General features: G+C 46.4%; 1 protein-coding gene across 7 annotated transcripts; it reads left to right on the forward strand.

The window, feature by feature from the left end:
• Nucleotides 1-72: 72 nt before the first annotated feature.
• On the forward strand, nt 73-20,486 carry YDJC (YdjC chitooligosaccharide deacetylase homolog). Of its 7 annotated transcripts, none has more exons than XM_064675353.1 (7): nt 73-180; nt 3,173-3,385; nt 7,521-7,693; nt 15,076-15,235; nt 15,995-16,094; nt 16,778-16,955; nt 18,917-20,486. In XM_064675353.1, exons 3-7 carry the CDS (start codon nt 7,536-7,538, stop codon nt 19,245-19,247), a joined length of 927 nt encoding a protein of 308 aa, XP_064531423.1. In that variant the 5' UTR covers nt 73-180; nt 3,173-3,385; nt 7,521-7,535; the 3' UTR covers nt 19,248-20,486. The 7 variants fall into 7 exon arrangements, with proteins under 7 accessions (XP_064531423.1, XP_064531422.1, XP_064531419.1 ...); XM_064675352.1 differs by having other exon boundaries at nt 91-220; XM_064675349.1 differs by having other exon boundaries at nt 95-420.
• Nucleotides 20,487-21,073: the final 587 nt, after the last annotated feature.

A 21,073-nucleotide genomic window follows, 5' to 3' on the forward strand; every position in this document is an offset into this window, starting at 1 on the left:
GGCTACGGCGAACGGGCACGGAGAAAAGCGGCCAATGAGAGCCCGCGGCGTGGCGGCCCCCGGGGGAGGACGCGAAGGAGAACCGCGGGCGCTGCTCCGTTAGAGTCAGTCCCCCGGAACGGGCGGCCCGGAGCGGTGTCACCGCCGAGGCAGCGCTGACACGGCTGTGCTGATCTCACTGTGAGTTTGCCCTTGCCGAGAATGTCGGAGGAGACGCCAGGTCTGTTGCTGCTGTCCACTCTGGGCTGTATGAAAAATTATAGCCAGGTCACACTGACTGGTTGCTCAAAGGCCTTGCGGGAAAACGTGCTGTAAGGAGGACTGTCCAATTAGCATCAGAGCCAGGAGAAGAAAAAAGGTCCTCACAGCGAGAGCACTGTCAGGCACAAAGCTGCTCGGGGGTCACCAGCCCACGTACAGGTAATGGTTTAGATACAGCCTCGGGCAGCCAGAGGTGGCACTAAGAGGCACTAAGTGCTGCTGCGTTCAAGCCACTTTTAGCTCAGAGCTGGTAGGTGGCACATTTAGGACTGCTCCTCCCTGCAGTTCCTGCTCTTAAAGTTGAGTAAATATCTACCCATTTGGAGGATTTGCAGAGAAAAGTAAGATAGTGTTGAAGAACAAAGGGAATTCGTGTTTGTGAATTGACTTGCATGATAATACATCACTGATCCAGTAATTCCTGGATTGTATTTGAGCTTCTGATGATAGGACATAAACACTACACAAAGAAGAACTCATATTGCTTGCTGTAACAGTAAGTTGTAGCAATAACATCTTTGCTTTTGGATCCTGAAGTTCACTTTCTGTGCTTCAGTCTCGTGGAGTTCTAACAAAGAGATTACTAAACTCTATTCTTTAGAAAAAACACCTGCATAAATCAACATACACACTGTCCTTCATTGCATAGTTTTGCAAACTGAATACCCCCCCCCCCCAAAAAAAAAAAGAATCTGAATAGGAAGCGGCCATGGACAAAGGACACATGAACTTCTACACAGTTTGTTAACTTTTGCCTCTGAAACTGCTCATTGGATTGACCCATGTATCACATCAGAGCCTGCTGCGAGTCCTGAGTAACACTCTGAGGAATACAAAGTAATTTGACAGAGCAAAATATTTGGATCTTCTTAGTGGCAAGGAAACGGGAAGATGGGCACCTGCCTTGGGACTTAAGTTTTGGTAACAGTGGTATTATGTGCCTGCAACAGCAAAGAATTGAAACGCTGCACTTTCTATTGCAGGATGATTTAGAAAGCATATTAGTGTTGCTGGCTAGTGCAAACGTCATAAGATGCTCAGCTGACTCTCTTCCTCTTCCACCGGTCTTGGAGCTGCAAGGCTTTTTCCAACCCATGTGATACCACTCAATTGAATGGTTAGTTTTCTTTATGCTGGCTTTGGACCATTTTTTTAGCTATACCTACACCTAAGAAAAATCTCTGACTTAAATGCCAGGTCTGCTTTAAAACAAGCCCTAGTACTAAACTCTGTCACATGCACATGTGTGTACACACACACAGACACACACTGTGCTTTTCTCAGGACTGAAAACTCATTTCCTGGTACTGGAAGTATAAAGGTTTACTCACAGAAAAGCAAAAGATCCCCTATTGATAGTCAAATACCATATTTTTATGTCATTCTAAGTGGCCTTGCTGTTCCAAGACAACATCTCGCATTTGCTGCTGTTGTTTTAAGTGGGGCAAACCCAGATGTCTGTGGTTGCCATTTTAGCCATGGAAAATCAATCATATGGGGCTTTAGCTGGCACCTGTCTGTCTTTCTGGGAGGTCGCTCAGTCTCAGTGCATTTAGTGCCATTTACATGGTGCTCCCTACAACGCTTTTCAGTCCTACTTTAGAAACATAATTGGGTTAGAATGGTTGCCAACAAAGAACCCATCAATGCCAAACACCCACGGCAACTAACAACCACCCATTGTGACAGGGCCCACTATTGTTTCCAGTAGATTGTTGTAAGATACAGGTAAAATTGCCTCAGAAATTATGTGACTGCACACTGGTCATGGAAATATCAGCTTTTTTGATAGGAATCTCATTATGAACAAAATAATTCAACAGTACTGTAAAAGGGGAGAATGTAAAATGTAACTAGAAAACTTTCTGCCTTCAGTCACTTAACTCTGCATTCCTTATGCACATTTGATTTTCAAGGATTTTAAAAATGCCTGCCATTTCTACTCAGGTGCAGCTGTAGGTATAACACAGCCCTCCCTGAAAAACAGGATTTGGTACTGCCAAATGCTTTTAGCATACAGGAATGAAAAATCTGTGTCGCAAGAAAATTTCAGAGTATGCTGCCCCAATGCAACAGATTATAGAAAAAAGGGTTTCCTTTTTATATTGGCCTTTGTTAAAGATGCTTTAAACTTTCTGTTTGCTTTGCATGACAAAAACAGTGACTGACAACTAAGATAGCAGAGCTGGCAGCTCCTGGGCTTGATCTACACCCCAAAAAGCACGGATGCATCTATTGGTATAGAGAGCCTTTGATTTACAGAAAACATTGCAGTAACACCTGGATTCTTTCTCAGACTGACATGAACCTTAGGCAAAAAAGACAGGGCACAATTCCGAAGACATTAGTACTTGATACAAAGACAAATCCACACAAGCTCTTCCACTGATTTTTCTCTGCATCTGATCCTTTCTCTGATATCAGTAAGGAAGAACTGTACTGAACTCAAGACAGTAACAGTAGAGAACCAGGTCTGTAAACATTCTGTGTTTTTTTCTGTCTCCTTCTTTCACCCTACACTGATGAATAGCTGTTCGTAAACCTCACTTCAGATCAAACATTCATCTCCACTGGAATACCTTACAACAGAGCTCTTTTAACTGTGACCCCTAAGCCTGATACAAATAGTGAACAGTAAATAAAAAAATTGCTTGCCAGAAATTTATAGAATTACAGTTCCTTATCACTCAGCCTAAGTTGTTTAAGGACTAGATATCCAAAATAACTTGTTCAGATTTTTGCATTCAGTAGATATAAACATAATGTAAGAACAAGCAGAGTAAGTAAATAAACAGATTAAAAAAAAAAAGAAAAAAGTATTAACATATACATTTATACATGTTTAAATTGAAGATTTTTCATCTGGGGGAATAGAGTTGAGGATTTTTTAATCTCTGTCTTCTGTTTCTAGTCTTTGAGGTAGAGAAGATTTCCTTGGAAGTTCTGCAGAGTCCTGGCAATCTGTGTACAGTAATGTTGTCACCATCTCTCAACGAACCGGATTGGTGCTTCAAGAACGTGGGATCTCCCCTCAGAACTCCAAAGAAATTAATGTGCATTTCCATTCAATCAGCTGAGGTTTTCCAGGTGCTTTCAGTGATGCCGGGAGACAACAACAATCCCTGTGAGTGATCTTCCAGATTAATTTATGTTACATTGCTGAGGCATTCCCAATGTTTTCATTGGTAGCACTAGCTTTTCTGGAGAAGGAACTCTTTTGAGATGACAAGGAATACTCATGCTCCTACAGCCATCTCTTCTTCCATGTCTGATCAAATAGATACTTCTCCCTGGCTGTCATTTGTACTACTAGACTTTTTAGAGGTTTTTTCTCTTAAAGGTTCAGCAGTAGCCTGCTTCATTGAGTGCTCTGCTCTCATGGTAGACTTTTAGGGACTTTTGGAGACATTAGTTCTGTTTTCTAGCAGAGATATTTTGGCTAATGGGTTTCTTGATTAATTCTACTTTGTTGATACTCATTTTCTGATTAGGCAAAAATCTTTTTGTCTCCTACTTCTGATGTAAACTTTTGATATTTGTAAGAACTCTTCAGATTTTCTTACTTCAGCCCTATTAATTTATGCTGATGGTCTCATGCCATTGCCATTGAAGCCAAATATCATTTCAAGGTGTACCTTTGTAACAGGAGCAAACATAAACCAAAGATAATCTGAAAGTATTTTTTCACAGATGAAAGTGTGTCTGACTGCAATTTCAACAGGACATTCAACAATCTCCTCATGACTTTTGAGAAGCCTGAACGCTCCTAACTTAATTTTTTTTCCTTCCTCACTCCATCCCTTTAGGAAGGAGAGTGCTTAGAAGTAAAGGTTGCATAAACTATTTCCAGCCACTGGAAAAAAAACCAACCCAAACCATACCAAAAAACAAAACAAAACATGCCAAGAAATGATAAAAAATTTTATTCATTAATACTTTATATATAAAATATAGATTTTTCTTCTTTTTTTTCCTGAACATGAGGACCTGCCTCTGGTATCTTTAATTCATTTTAACGGCTCTTGATCAACATTTGTGAAAACCGATTTCAGGCTTAACTCTGCTCTGCTTTGGACAGTGTAATTTGAAGCTGAGGAAGTTATTTGGAATTTGTAGGCATGGACTGGAATTGTGGTTTTGATTGCTAACTTTCCGTTTCAGAATCAGAATGTAAAAATGCATGTGTGTTACATCAGGCAGCTTTTACAATTATTTAGTTCTTTATGGGATTTGAAAAACCTCTAGACATAGGTTTCAATCTTAGGTAAATATTAATGTAATTCTGAAAATTCCACTGAACATCTATGCATCTTTTATATAACCTGCCCCTTTCTGACCTCAATAAAAGTGTTATTCTGCCTAGAGATAATTTCTTCTAGGAACCTTTATCATAAATACCAAGAAATGAACTCCAGATAGTATAATAACTTTCAGAGAGGGCAAACTGAAGTCCTGAATTTCAATGCAGAGGCATTTCCCTCCCAAAGTGCTGTAGCAGTTTGCTATGTGGTGTGCAGTTGATGAAGCCTAAAGATCGACTGGGTTCAACCTACCTCAATTCACTGATTCCAAATTCCTTGTGAGGAAACAGACCTGGAAAACCACTAGCTATGCAGGTGTTCATGCCCCCACATACAGATCTTTCATACCTCAGCTACAGGTGTGAAAAGAGTGGAATTCCCCGTGTTGAACTATGCTTGTTTGTCTCCAAACTGATGATTCTTCCTTTGCTGAGGACAGCCAGTCTCTGGTTGTGCCTGCACATCATATCTCTGACTTTGGGGTGTGGATATGTTGTCTGCCTTTCAGGAGCTGAATTCTGCTGATAGAGGGGACACTTGGAGGCTTTGGTTTCTTTATGCAAGGACTGCCCAGAGTAAGTAACCCGAATAACTTTGCCTTATCTATGAATTAAGCAGCAGGATGGTCAGTCCACATAAACAACCCTTGAAGCTTTTTCCAACCTGTTTCACCCAGCTGCTCTTCCAAGAAGCCTGCGCTTGCGCTTAACAGCTCTTTCTTCTTTTACCTCCATACTGGCACAGATTCAGACATGGATATCACCATCAGCCATGCAAGAGTCCCAGTCCCAGTGTGATCCCTGCTTCCTGGAACAGGTTAGCAGCGACCACCAGGACAGCTACCCCAGATCCATGGACATGTTACCGTGGCACTTTCTGACCTACCACACTCCCTGCCCCAAGCATGAGTTTGTTGTTTCTCCTGCAATATCAGAAGCAGGGGTGAATATTTTGGGAAAACATTACAAACCAAAAAGGGGCTCGTTCGGCTTTGATAGAACTTCTTCTTCTTCCACAGGTGAAAAACACAGGCTGTTAGTATCTCCCACTCACCATTTCTAAGCTGAGTACTCGGCACTTTCATTTTGGTAGATCCAGAATAGCTTTCTGCAATAAGAAAAAGCAGCAGTTCAATGCCAGGACAAACAGGATTTTACATGCAGACTGATGGAGAACTGGCTGACATCCAGACTGAACGACAGCATCTTAGAAGCTGCCGTTTGTGAAACTTTTCTGTTCTCCCTGCCCTTCCCCAGCCCAGCACCAAGAACTGTGGCACCTTCTGGCCAGGGTTTGCTGACCTATGGCTCTAAACTCAGACTGAGTGCACACTGCCAGCAAATCAAGGTGGGGAAAAACAAGCAAGTGGCTACTGTGAGAGTCATGGATGGCAGGATTATATATTCATGGCCTTGTTGGGATGATCAATTTTGCACTGAAGCCACCACAGAGCACAAACTGAATTGCTTATCCCACCAGCAGCTCCAGGCAGGTCCCACCTCAGAAGTGTCTTGTACAAGAGAGACATGGAGCTTCTGGAGGGGGCCAGTGGAGGGCAACAAAGATGATTAAGGGATTGAAATAGTTCTCTTACAAGGAAAGGCTGAGATAGTTGGGCCTGTTCAGACTCAAGAACAGACAACTGAGGGGGGTCCTCATCAATGTATGTGAGTATCTAACGGAGGATGCCAAAAAGATGGAACCAGGCTCTGCTCAGTGGTGCCAGTCAGTAGGATGAAGCAAAGGGCAGAAACTGATGCACAGGAAGTTCCACCTGAATACGAGGAAGAACTTCTTTACTGTGTGAATGATCACACACTGGAACAGGTTGGCCTGAGAGGGTGTGAAGTCTTCCTCTCTGGAGATACTCAAGAACCATCTGGATGCAATCGTGTGCCATGTGCTCTGGGATGACCCTGCTTAAGTGGGGAGGTTGGACCAGATGACCCACTCTGGTCCCTTCCAACCTGACGCATTCTGTGGGGAGAGACGTCCGATCCCTGCGCTGCCAAGAGAGCCGGCGGCACAGAGAGCGGCACGGGGCCAACTCCGGGCCCTGCGCCAGAGCACCCCGGCACGGGTCCTGCGGCAGCCCGACTGCAGCCGTGCCGTGCCGTACCGTGCCGTGCCGTGCCGTGCCGTGCCGTGCCGTGCCGTGCCGTGCCGTGCCGTGCCGTACCGTGCCGTGCCGTGCCGTGCCGTGCCGTGCCGTGCCGCCGCCGCCAGAGGCCGCCAGCAGGGCGGATCCCGGTGCTCGGCGCGCTCGGAGGCGCCGGCGCTGCGGCGGGGCCGCCCTGCTCTCGCCTCTTCGCGGGGGAGCTCCGGGCCGGGGCTGCCGCGGGGATGCGCGGCGGGGCGGGCGGGCACAGCTGGCGGCGGCCCTGGGACCGGGACCGGGCTGCAGCGGAGGTACGCGCCGCCCCGGGGGCGGGAGGGGGCCGGCGGACCTCGGTGCCCCTGCCGCTGTGGGAGGGAGAGCCTGGGCCGCCGGAGGCCGCTCTGCTCTCCGGGGACACGGCCCGCAGGCGGGCATCGGTAGCGGCGAGGACGTCACGGCTGCGGGGTGGCCTCAGGTGATCCGCACCCGTGGCCATTTCACTGCGCACCGCGGGCGGGGGTGTGCCCGAGGAACAGAATTTGAACCCCTGACGCGCCCTCGGTCGATAAAATCATTCCACCGAGTCCCTGACCTCTCGCCCGCTCCCCATCCTCGGCGGTACAAAGTGCAGGCAAGGCTTTCCTTCCTCAGGCGAGGGCAGGGCTGGTGTGAGCCCGGCGGCCACACGCAGATCCGGCCCCTGCGCGGCGAGCCAGCGGCGGGATGAGGTGGAGCAGGAGGAGTTAGTCGGGGGCTGAGTCACCATCGAGTTCGACCCCGGTGAGCTTGTCTTTTCCTGTTTGCCTGTGATCTGCAGACTGACGAGTGTTCCGATCTAATCTCCTTTACTTTTTTGCTAGGGATGACATCTAAGGATGCTTCAGGTGAAGCTAATAGTAACTGGAGATGACTTTGGCTATTGTCCTCGGAGAAACCAAGGCATCGTGGACTGTTTCCTGGCCGGTGCAATATCTAACGTGTCCCTTCTAGTCAACGGAAGCGCTGCAGCAGATGCAGCGAAGCTGGCAAGGAGGTAAGCTACTTTCTTTAGCTCCCTCGGGAGCCAAGCCTGGAAAATTTAACATTTTGTGGCCCCAGAATAAATACTGTGTCATAGCTCAGGCTGGTATAAGAAAACTGGATTCAGGCACATTTACTAAGACTCTTCATAGTAAAATCAGTGACCTGCAACCATACCCATAATGGTCTTTCTCTGGTATTAGCCACCACACCTTTTTTCCCTCTCAGGTCAGGAAGCCACTTATACAGTTTGACTAGTAGAATTTGGATTTGCTAGACTTTCTCTTTCCACACTTCTAAAAGATGCATCATCAGAAAGAAAATGCACATTATACACTCAGCCCAATCTGCTACCCCTAAAACTATTAGAGCATAAAAGCACAAATCTTTAAATCTCATTTAATTTGATCCATTTCAGCCAGGATGAACACAAGGTCATCTGGGCTCATTGCAGAATCAGGGAAAGGTGTGATTCTACAAGGGCTTAGTTATAAACCAGCATCTCTCCTCAATTTGCTGTGGTTTTAGGGGTACTTGGATATTGCTTGTAGCTTCTTCAGTGTAGGATGATAGAGGAAAGGCAGGGTGTGGTGTTAGTGACAGACTGGTCTGTTAAAAAGGCTGGAGATTCCACACAAACATCGAGAGAGGAATTGCCTGGGGATGATAAGGGGAGGGGCACCACACTGTTAGGATTCCTAAAGTCCTGTTAGTAAATGAAACAAATGAAATACAAAACACAGAGATAAGGCCAGCACTTCTCTCAGACACCCTGTGAAACCCTTTAAGACCCAGTGGTCCAGCAATGTTGTCAGCTATTTTAGCCATGGTCTTTAGAAGGCTTTTAAAATAGCATCCACCTGGCCTCGTTTCCATTGCCGGAAAGTAGGCCATGTAATCAGAGATTTAAAAAGCATCTTTGAATCCAGGTTATGACACTTGTGCTGAGAGCAGATTTGGGTGTGAAAAGCCAGGCTGGAGAGCAGGTGAAAGCAGAAGCTGCAGCCTGCTGCTACAATTTCATTTTCTTCTTTGGGGGTGGGGGTAATTTTGAATTGTGGATGTGAATAAAATGGATTTAAATCTATTTCTGAACATATAAGCAGGGGTACTTTGGGAACATCTGCCAACACTAAAGATCAACAGCCCAGGTTCTACAGTTCCTCATTTGTGTAACTCTCTGCAGCTGTATTCAGCTCTACCCAGGCATGGGGGGAGCATTTGCAGGTGTGGGGAAAAGGGTTCCTCATGTTCTAATGCAAGCCCAGCCTCAACTGCTGCTTACTTGGCACCTGTGTGTGTAAATGAACTCCTGTGTCACCCCTGAGATGTTCTTCTGTTGCAAAGGCTGATGTACACGAATGCCAAATAGGTCTGACTTACTAGAAATGTCATTGAATCCTCCTCATCTTGTGGTGCAAAAATCAGAAAGCATCACTTGCTTGACTGTCCTGCCATTCTTATTCCCTCTTCCCCCTGCTTGGTGTCATTTAGCATACTACTGTGAATATTGAGGCTTTGTGTTTTAAGGGATGAAAGCCTGCCTGTTTTTTTTCTCCCTGAGTTTATCTTCCCCTATTCAGCCTTGATCAGTGGTGCAAGCAGGAAGAGTGGATCTATCACCAGCTGAGAGAAGAGGCTTGAAGGAAATAGCTTGTTCTTTCCTGGGGCCTGTTCCAGTGCTGTGGAATTTGGTCTTTTGCACCAGAGTGCTAACGTGACGTGGTGCACGTGTGCAGGATTGTCAGAGTGGTGGACTGCTTCTTTGGCTTGTGAAAATCATCTGGGTGGTTCTTGATTAACTGTCTGTGACATGGTGGCTTGTCACTGCAAGTCTTGAGCTCTCTTTCCTCCCCTTGTTTTCAGGAATTGGACACAGGCAAAGCTAATTAGTAGCAAGACAACTTTTCCACCCTAAGCACCTTGTGCTGCCCTGCAAAGTTAGAACTCAGCATCCTTCAGAAAGGAACATGGTTCCTCTGAAATTTAGTTCTAGCTTTCATTTTCATGGTAATTCTGTAGGTTTCTGGGTATACCATCTGTTGCCCTGAGTTTTAAATAGAAGCCTTGGCAGAAATGTGATGATAATCAGCAGATCTTAGTACCAGCTCTAACACAAACTAACTGCAGAACCTGCAGCAGAACCAAGAACTAAAAAATACACCTTCCCTAACATCCAGACTCAGGATATTGGGCTTTTCTCATTCAGTGTCACAACTGGGCTAAAAGAAGGAACCCACTTGCTTCAGACAACAGAGAAGTTTCAGCAGAGGGCTGATCCATCACCAAACGACAAACCTACTGATAGCAACTGCCAGAGAAAAACAAAACCGGAACAGCAGGTGGGAGAACAGGCTACCATTATGGGTTAAAGTTTTTTTCAGTAACTCAAAACTTTTCTCTTTGTGTGGCATTGACTGACTGTGACTTCCTCATTATCCATATAATATAATCTCAGTTTTCTACTTAGCAAGCCCTATCTTGAAGTTAGCCAGTCTTCTTGGTGATTATTCCAGAGCCTTTCCCTGAAATTGGAAGGGTTATTTTGTAACCTGAAATGAATAAATCCCTTCATTTTTCATTGGAAATACAGAGATAGAAAGAGACAGAGATAGAAAGATAGTTTGCTGCCATATCCTGGGTGTTTTTTCACAGTCTAAATGCTGAACATCAGCTACACAAAAGCTGAAGCCCCTACAACATCTGGCTACATTTAACAAAAGAATCTTAACAAACCACATTTAATTGCTCTTTATGTTTTCACTTCCTTTCCCATCAACACTAATTGCAAAATGTGTGTGTAAATTGTGACTTAATTCTGACACTCCCAGTTAACATCTGACTAATCTAGAAATCTCTCATGCTTTCTCATCACCCTTTTATGTGACTGTTAATCACACAGCAGACAGCACCATTGCTGAACTGTTTGGATAGGGGTGGAGCCCAATCCAAGGTCTTAAACTGTAATTCCAGATCATAGTGACTTTACTGGCAACAGCACTTTTTGCTGATGTAAGGTTATAGACACAGGAGCTTCACTTCATACAAAGATGTAATTACAACAGAAACTCAGGTCCCTAAGCTATGTTACAGCACCAGTTCTTAACACTGCAGAGGCTTTGGAGCATTTCTTGCAGCAGAAATAAGGCTTTAGCGGTATTAGAGCAAGAAAAATGCTATTTGAGGAAAGACAAATCTTACAGTTTGCTGAATGATGAAAGTGTGGGGGGGAGGAAGTATGCAAATGCCAACATAGAGAAACTAAGACTTGCATGTTTTTGCACAAAGCACAGACTTGCTTTGTCTGGCCTCAGACTTTGGCTTCAGACGTGGATGTTTACTGAAGCAGGGTGTCTAGGTACATCTAACTTGTTTCACCCTTGGGCTGAAACCTGATGAACAGTAATTTCCTGGATGGCACAAACAGGATGTTGAAGGTGGGAGCTGTTTACACATCAAGGAAAAGGTAAGTGCTATTGTTATGCCAGAGCCTGCAGCATTCAACAACTCAGTTGGGACTGTTCTTGGTGAATCAAGTAATTCCCTCAGCCACTGCAACTGCTCCCAGGAACACAGGGACTGCACAGAGTCCCCTGCCATGGCCAGGCAGAACCCAGGACACTGTTACTCGTCCACCAAGCTCAGAAATGTGCAAAGCTGGTGGGCACTTTAAAAGAGTGACTCAGGGTGGTAACCATCTCCAGGGTGCCTTTACTGCTAAGGATGTGAATGAACAGGGATTGCAGCTGCACAGAGCACTTTGCCTCAGCAGAGACTGTTCAGAGCACCCGTGTGGCAAAACAAGCAACTACTTGAAAAGGAAGCAGTTTAGCTGATTGTATTTCCTCTGTCTGATTACTGGACTGAGCTTGCTGACTCAGAAATCTTTCCAGGGTAAATTCCTTCTTGCCCCTTGTAGCACTTGTTGTGAGGGTATTTCCTTCTTCCCACAACTCCCTCTTTTTTTCTCTACCTCTACAAGAGATGTTGAGCAGAGAACCACAGAGCCAGGCTGGTTTAACAGCCAAATTTGGGTGGAAATAAATCACTAGCAGAATAACCTCAGTGGCTGCAGAAGCTACTGCCCTGAACCTCTTCTCAGCAAGCTCCCAGGCAGCCCAGTCTAATGCTGCTCATGCTGTAGGAGCACACACTTCTAGACACTGTCCTTTGGCTTTATCAGGAGTGAACTGAACCCCCGTGCTAAATCCAGCTTCACATCTGTGCATTCTCCAGAGCATTGGGATGGACTTGAAAACATATGGACATGGGCTTCTCCAAACAGGTTGTGGAAGGGTTGCTGCTGCTTAAAACAACCACCAAGAAGAGCTTAGAGACACCAAGCAGATTCCTCAGCATCATTTTGCTTTGGCAATGGTAGCTGTTACTGCAGTGTTTTCATTGCAGAAACTAAACTACTGCCTGAAGTTCAATGCCAACCCTTTTATTTTGGATCTTACGTGAGCAATTAGCAGTTAGACCTGCCCAGCAGTGAGCGGCAGGGCTCACCCTATCCCCTCTGGAAAGGGCTTGGGCACAACAGCTGAGCTCTGTTGCCAGGGCAGCATCACATGCTATATAAGCTACTTGAGCTGCTGGTCTCAGTATTTCAGCCAGTAAAATAACAGATATTTTACAGCCTTTGAAAAGATATGGGCAACTATAAAGTATGTTTGGGTAGCAGAAACAATCATCTGCCACTCTGAAAAAGGGGCCCTTTCAGGATATTCCCACTACCTGACTTTTCTCCTTTCCTTTTTTACAATGCAGCCTGTCTTGGCATTGCCCTTGGGTTGCAGGATCTGCATTTCAGTAGTGAGAGGTGCTCAGCAGAGTTAGTCCCTTGTGTATAACAGTCTGTGGGGAGAAGAGCTGGCTTGCAGCAGAACTCTGCTGTACTGATTGCATTGTCCTCCTTCCCATAACCTCACAGCCTTCCCAGTACTCCTGCTTCTGTGCATCTCCCACGGAGTGATATTTCTAATCAAGTTTCTCACATGCTGCTTTTTGAGTTTTGGTTTCAGTCCCTGTATCCCAGAGCCATTAAACACGAGCAATTCCTCTTTAGATGCCTCAGCCTGGGCATTCTGTCTAACCAGCCAGGACTAACTCCATGAGAAAACTATTAAGATATTCAGCTGGTGTTGGCCAAAGCTCTGAAACATGCTCTAATGTTACAGTCAGGGTCTCCCCTTACAGCCAGGACAAGGCCAGCTCTCTCTGCACTTCCACATTCCACACATTCCCCAGCTCTGGGGCTGAGTTTGGCTCAGGCAAGGAGCAGCTCTCATGTTCCCCAGTGCAGCACTTGGCTTCTCATTGTCCCACACTTGTTGGAGGGTCTTGCCTTCTCCTGGAAATAACTTAACAAAAAAATTCCATCTGCTGATTCATGGTAACACATGAATCCTTTTTTCTTGCAAACAGCAGTGACTCTGGTACAAATAATGCTCCAGCTGATGCTGGGCAGCTTCCCAAAGATGTGAAAAAGAATCTGGGGTGGACTTCTGAAAAAAGCCAAAACAAAACCACAGGATCTCCCTCTGTCTTTGGGCTCATGCAGGGTGCCCAGCAGGTCACAGGATGGAGGGGAAGCCCTCCTCTCACAGCAACCCTTCTGTAGCTGCCTCCTGCCCAGCTGCCTGCCCAAGGGCCACACTCGCAGTGACAGCACCTTCCACTTCTGTGGAGTTCCTGTGCATGTGTCGTGTGTTCAGGCCTCAGGTGTGAACACCAGAGGAATATTTATCATCAACAAAACAATCAGGCCCTGCTGCACAGAAATCACTAGGTCAGAAAAAACAGTGGAGATCCTTCTCCCCATAAGCTCTTTTGCTCCATTAAACAAACATTCAAACTCCTTAATCAGACAGTGGACTGGAAAGACATGGACTCATTTTGTTCCAAAGATCTGAGCATATAACTTGACTCTTAACATTTATGTCTTTGAGAAGTAGTATCTAGCAACTAACTGCACCATCTACTTGGAGCACGAGACATGGAGGAGCCAGGAAAGAGACTTTCTGCCCTGTGAGGGTCAAAGCTTTAGGACCTGAAGGAGCTAAATTACTCTGACTTGGACCAATCCATCCATAGTCCTGTCTCCAGTAACTTGCTGTTTTACCAGTCAGCTTCAGGGCAGCAGACAGAAGGGGAAGATCTGGTTTTTGCACACTTTGCCTAAACGGAGATTGGTTTTTTTTTCCTCCCTGTGGTACAAGGGCTGTACCAGGGACAGACCAATCTCAGTTTTAGCAGCCTCATGCAGAAGTTCCAAGAACGATTTAAAGCATCACAGACTTGTTGCCTTGAAATTCACTCTGCACCATGACTCAGCCTGGGCAGCACAGGTGGAACATTGCAATTCTGTCACGCACTTACTGGGTCAGCCGGAGGCCAGGGGTTGTCTTGGAAAAAGTTTCAAAGCGTCATTTTGGCTACTGATTCTGAGGATTTGCAGAAATGCTAATGAGACCCAGCACAAATCTGAGCACTCACAAGTCCTGTTTTCACTGCAGGGGAATCCACAGCACAGACCAAGAAGGAAACACCAACACTCCCCTAAGCCCTGTGGCTCAGAGGGGCTCTCCAGCTACGCCAGCTCCAGAGTTTCATTTTTTTAAAAAATGTTAGAGTGCAACTAGTTAATCCGTTGTACCCTTGTGCTTCCTTAGCAAGGTTCTACACTTCACTATGAGCCCCCTGCACTATTCCTTTGGCTGTGCCAGAGAGGTGTTGCTCTATACTGCTCAGCTTTGTCACTCGCTGAGTGATCATCTGCACCAGTACGTAGGAACCATGACACTGCAGGCAATTCCAGCTGCAGCCCCTTGGACCAGGAAACTCTTAAACTCAGACAGTATTTACACTTGTAGCCTGTGCTGTTGCCATAACAGCTGCCTTGGGCACTGGATTCTACTTAAGGGCAGCTTTAGAAGTTGTCAAGTAAAACTCAGATGTCTCAAATGTACCATCTTTAATATGGTGAACAACTCAATGGGATACCTGGCAACAGCTAATGAAGTGTTTTAGAAAAGGATACAAGGTCCAGATTTTTCTGTTGATCGCTGGTAACTGCAGTTACTAAGTGTAGTTACAGCATTTAGCCCAGAGTACCTCATGATGTGAGCCAGGGTGGGAGCAGAGTTGGGAAGTCTCACGGACTGGCCCCTGGCAGACTGCACAGGGTGGTTATCTGGAGATATTCCGCTTTGGTTAGGGTCACTGTGCTTTTCTTTCTAGCAGAGCAGAAATACAAAGATGTGCTCCAGTGAGTACATCAACACTTTTGAGATCAGTCTAGTTCTTTCACTGAAATCTCCTCCCCCCCCCCCCCCCACTTTGGCCACAGTAAGGGAGGTGCAAAGCTTAGCAGATATTTCATTCTTGTTACAGGTACAGCATCCCAATAGGCCTTCATGCCAACCTTTCTGAGGGCTCCCCTGTGTGTGAGGTGCTCAAAACAAACTCTTCTCTGCTCAACCAGGATGGATTCTTCCATGGAAAAATGGGATTCAGAACAGCTCTATCAAGAGGTCTCCTGAACATGTCAGAGGTAGGAGAAGACCACATACAACCCTGCAACTTGCTTTCCTGGTAAAGATCAGCCTGCATTTATCCCAGCACATAACAGCTGAAGAAATTTCCCAGATCCCAGCTGTGAGTAAGCTTAGAGATGACTGTACTGCCTGTGCAGCTGGAGATGGCTTTCCAGGACCTGGGCCTCCTTCTGCCAGAGGCTCTGCAGCCTTTTAGAAGTCATTCCTCCCCATTTCAGTGCCTGCATACGCTAATGTCCTGTTAACTACTTATCTGAGGGGGCAGAAGAGGCACTGGAACTGGTATTTACAAAAAAACTAGAGATCACTAAAGGGCAAATGACAGAGAAGTCCTAAATAGGCACTAGGCTTTTCATCTGCTTGTAACAGGCTTTTGTTCTCTAGGGAGATGGCTGGTTCTGCTCTGTGAGCACTAACAAACGTGTTCAGGTGATCAAAACTGCCTATGGGATATGAGCACCCATTTCCTCAATCATTTTAAAGGGAAATGGGTATTCAAATGCTCTATGTATTTTAGAAAATCCCAGTATCAGCACCATCCCTATGACCAGTACCACAAAGAGCCCTATGCCTGGGGGAAGGCTCTGGGCAACCCAGCAGAGCTGCACATCCATTTGATCCATTTATAATCACAGCACTTGGTGCCTCACAGGGCCAGGTCCTGACTCATGGCCAGTGATGTCCCCAGCAGCCCCTCCACTCTCCTGCTCTGAGCCTCCTGACAGGTCTTGCTCTGACCCTTCTCTGCGGCACAGGTGAAGCAGGAGCTAAAGGCCCAGGTGGAGCTGTTCCATGAGCTGACAGGTCACCTACCTCCTCACATGGATGGGCACCAGCATGTCCACGTCCTCCCAGGTGAGAAGGAAATCTTCCTCTTCCCAGTGCCAAGCAGGTGAGGGAGTCAGAGAGTCACTAAAGAGGGGCCTCCCCTACCACAGCTCCCTGTCTGAGCAATAAGACACTTGCTCTACAGTTTGCAAAAGCTGGTGACTCTTCAGGTGCTACAAGAGCTCCATCCTGTCAGTTAGTTCCATCCCAGTCCCTGCCCACAGGTCCCAGCATGTTTAAGAGATGACCGAGTACCTTTTGTCTTCATTTTGAAAATAAGGTCACTGTGGTACAGAAAACTGAGTAAAAAAAGAATCCAGGTTTCCCCACTCCAGTTCTAAACTGCCTCTGGATAACATTGCTCTGACTTGCAGGGACTTGATGAAGAACTCATTCCTGACAATGCAGTCACCTCTGGTGCACTCTTAAGACCAGAGTCACTCACTTAGAAGGGGGGGCTGGACTAAATGCTCAGTGCTGAAGGGAAGACCTACAAGGCACCTACAGCAGATGGTGAGGGAGAAATATTTCCAGCATAGAAGGTGACCCCTATCCAGACGAAGAAAACCATTTCAGCAGAAGATAAACCAAATGTGATTTTATTTTCTTGAACATGGGAAGGAAAGAAGCCTCTGTGCTAACATCTCACAGGGGAGATGATGAGCTGGTTACCCAATTCCTGACTATACTGTCCCTGGTTATATTTGCAGAGGTCAGGCATGTGTTTGCAGAGGTGTTAGAGGAATATGGGATTAAGTACACTCGTGTCCCAGTAGAGCCAGGCCTTCATAACTGTGACTGGATTCCACCATCCCTGATGGACTTTTATCTGGGAGTAGAAGAAGATTCTTTTAACACAGTGGATGTGTTTACAAAGCACGGAATAAGGTAAGACAGGCATTACCCATCCTTTTTGCAGTAAAACTTTAAGATCTTATCAGTTCCTGATAGTATCTTTCAAAAATGGAACACCACCTTTCTCTTTCCTTTTCTGGGCTTACAGAGAGATTCAGGAGGAGTACAAAAGTGTCAGGGGCACTAGGGCTTGGGAAGTTCTGTTTGAACAGAGATGACTCACTTCCTCACCTGAAAGGGAATGTTCTTTTCAGGGTATGTTTCTCAGCCTTCCTAGTGAAGCTGCATTAGCCTGGCATCTGGGGTGGCAAGAGAAATGCTGCATCAACACTGGAATACTAAAAGTATGATCTAGGGAAAGGTTTCAAGAAATAACTTTTCATCTACCTGGCAGAGTGAAGAAAGGGTTTTAAGTAGGAGGAAAGAGACTAATTAGAAACAAGTGTTTGTCATTAAGGGGAAGCAAGAAGCTCAGAGCTCGCAGTGCCACAGCTAGCAGTCACTGCTCTAAGCAAACAGCCTTGTCTGTCCTGCACCTCAGGGGCCAAGTCCGAAAAGCTCAGCCCTTCCCCCAGTAACATATTTTTCTTATAAGCTTAAACAGTGCCTTATGGATTAAAGACATTTCACTTGATACCCTTGCAGTCACCTGTCCTTTGGGGCAGATTTTGTTACTTTCTCAGTCCACTGAAAAAGTTATTTTTTTAGTTAATTTTTTTGGTATCAGTTGTCCTGAACAGCAGCATCAGGCTGGCATTTCACCCTGCCTCATCCCTCCAGAGCCTGTGGGCTGTGCTCCAGCCTGTTTCTAAGGGAAGGAAGGGCACAACAACTCACAGGGCAGTTCAGCAGGAGAGTAACGCACCTTTCAGGCAGGTGCACACCAGGACAGCGCAGTGGAAACCTTGCATGCTCAGGGGCTGCCTGGGGGACAGGGGAACTGGTGGGGCCACCCGAGGACCTGCGTGTTTGTATCCACCCTGCTCCGGCCGCTCCCGGTGAGGCAGGTGAGAAGGGGTGAGCTCTTACCAAAACATGAACACGGGGAAACCCAGGGAAACACAAAGCACAGGCGGCCGAAAGCTCGGGGAACTCAGTGCTGCAACTCGACTTCAGCACCTGTGCAGAAGGACCGCTCTGAGCCCCTGGAGCCGGCTTGTGATGCCAGAGAGCACAAGGCTCTGCTCATTGCACAGGTGTCGGCAAGGGTACTATATTCACACTTCAAATTCTTCTGCTAAGTCCTGCAGACTCTTTTCAAGAAGAGCCCAGCGTTCAGCTGGGCTGTTCTTTGATCATGCAGGTAAAAACTGCAGCCTTGGTTTCTTCCAAAAATGTTCTCATTCTGCCCTCACATGTACTTGGCTCACCTGCCTTGGGCTTGTTCAGGCTGCACTAGGGCCAGTCTTTGCAGCCAGACTTGAAAAAAGATCTGTGTCAAAGCTACTAAGAACCAGCCTGTAGCTGTCCTCTAGTAGTAGCATTTTGTCCAGTTATTATGGCTCTTTGATACATTCTGGCAGAACGCTTCTTTAGCTGAGTGGTTTCCATTTTATTTCAGTCACTTTTGTTTCTGCTTACCTGAGGGTTATTATTCAGGTGTAAGATTTTGATAGTGTGGCATTTCTGAGTTTAGCTCTGCTCTTCCCCTTTGGGCCAACAAAATGCACCTGTAAGCTCACAGATACCAAACAACCCCTGTGCTGTGACACAGTGTATGTCAGTAGTCTCAGCAGCACTGCTGATGCTGGGGGGTTCCTGTCACTGCAGAACTGCTGCTGGAAATAGGATCCTCGTTTCAATAAGGAAAGAGAAAGCATAACTGGTGTGAGGTTCTGTTTTCACTTTTGCTTATAGTTAAAAGTTTTAAAATCCCCTTCCCCCTTTTTGGTCTTACATTGTAGGTAAATTTTGATTCCTAATCCACTGGACATAACACAGTTCTCTACCTACCTCGTTAGCATTAATATCAGTATTCTCTCCCCTGGCTCCAGGTGGCCTGACATTTATATAGGCCTGAGCACCATGGGCAAGAACATGTCTGTGAGCAGCATCTGGAGTGCCATCAACTCTGCCATCGTGGAGGTCACATCCAGGGCGCCCTCGCCTGCACACCCAGCACTGCAGAGCAGGACAGTGACCATTGAACTGATGGTGCATCCGGGGTACCCCAGTGTCCCACCCGTTGGTGGCTGTGGGGAAGGACCGGATGATTTCTCCCAGTCCTGGGAGCGCCTCCATGAACTCCAGACGTTAATTAAGCCAGAGCTGCAGAGCCATTACAAAAGCAGGAACATTCAGCTGTGTTCATTCAAAGATCTTTAAATAAATGAGCAGACATCCACCCACCCACCCACCAACCCATCCCTCCATCCATCCATCCATCCTCTGAAGCCAGGTAGTTGCTGGTGTCCAGACAAGCCAGACCACTGTTACCAGTGTCACACTCCCTGGCACAGCTGACAGGAGCTGAGAACAGCCTGGGAATGGAAGAGCATTACCCTGTGAGCAGCTCCAGGCAGTGCCCCAGAGCCACGACTGTCAGTTTTTAGGCCACAGCATCTGCTCTGAATGTGACATACCCCTTCTATGACACCCCAACGCAGTGCAGGACAGCGACCAAGGCCCAGCTGCCTCCCAGGGCTCAGCTCCTGTCAACGAAGGAGCAGCACAGAGGTGTGCTCTGTTGTGAGACGCTTTGCACCATCATTTCTCTTTTTAGACTTAATGGTCCATAGGTACCATAGGTACTATCATTTCTCTTTTTGGATTTAATGGCAAAAAAATAAACATTCTGGAGGAGCAGGTGCTGCTTTGGAGCAGCCGCTTGGTGTAGGTCATGGGAGGCCTGGAAACCTTCAGCATTTGGTTTTCCTAAAGCACTGTTATGGTCCCTGCCCCTCCACTTATCCCTGCTCGTAGATGGGGAGAGGTGCAGGGCACGTCACCTTCAGAGTATTCCTCTGCTCAGAGCAGTCAGATAATACATGTGGCACAGTGGGATCTGCAGCCTCTTCCAGGAGCCACCTCAGCCAGCAGTAATTTTGTCCCTGCCTATTTATGTTGCCTCTTAGCATTAAGCTCCTATAGGAAAGTGACATCGGCCACAGCCCTTTCAGAGGTGCTTTCTTATTTTTTGGATGACTTTGCAAGAACAGCAACTGTTGACCCATCTGCTATTTCAGTAACTGCTGTGTACAAGAGCAGCAGCAACTGATCCTGTCCCGCCCACTGCCCCTCAGGACAAACACAGGGACAGCCCTGTGCCAGCTACAAGCAGGTCTGCAAGGGAACAAGGTCCCTGTATCTGTCCCTTTTATTCCTCCCACCAAAGCATTTGAACTCCAGTAAGCCCCAGCAATGCTTCACGCTCTTAACTGCAGCCCTGTCACTCCTATAGAACTTTCACATGGGGAGAAATTATTTTAGACTGTTTATGCTCATTTTCTGCACATAAGTGATTTAATGTAATCGGTTTTGCTAACTATGTTTTTTAATATTAAAAATGTCAATATGATTGTCATTCTTTTAAATGAAAAATAAACTCAGGCCTTTTCTATTGCAGTGCTTCAGGAGGCTTTTGGGTTTGGTTACAGCTGGTGAGTGAACTAAACCCACCCACCTTTCTGCTTCCCCTGTGGCTGCCTGGGAGCTCCAGAAGGGTTTCCATTGTCTTTCTATCCTTAATGGGAACTATCTGATCTTCCCTGTAACACATCTGAGGACATTTTTGTCCTGTACAAATAGGAAAAACAAGGATACTGTAGAGAATATTTTTCCAGATTCTTTCCTAAATCATTGTCAGAGAATTAATTAGATATATGACAAGTTTGTTTTTAAAAGCACTCCCGGCTGGGTCTGACCAGGGCAGTTGTTACCTTTTGGGATGACGTTCTCCCAAAGGTTCTCCTAGTGGGGACAAACCCGCGCTCCGAGCAGCCCCACCCGCCAGCGCCGCCCAGCGCCCACCGCGATCACTGCAACCGCCGTGACGGGACAGAGTTCAGCTGGTCATGCAATGTCATCGTGTTTTCATGGATATTTTTAAGCCTTATTTTTAACGTTTAAATTGCTTCATGTTCTAACCGCTGAATTTGCCCTGATCACAACCAACTGGACGTTACACACCTGTTGATTTTTGAAGGCATTTC

Source organism: Pseudopipra pipra, chromosome 18 (genome assembly GCF_036250125.1).
Source record: "Pseudopipra pipra isolate bDixPip1 chromosome 18, bDixPip1.hap1, whole genome shotgun sequence".
Taxonomy (NCBI): Eukaryota; Metazoa; Chordata; class Aves; order Passeriformes; family Pipridae; genus Pseudopipra; species Pseudopipra pipra.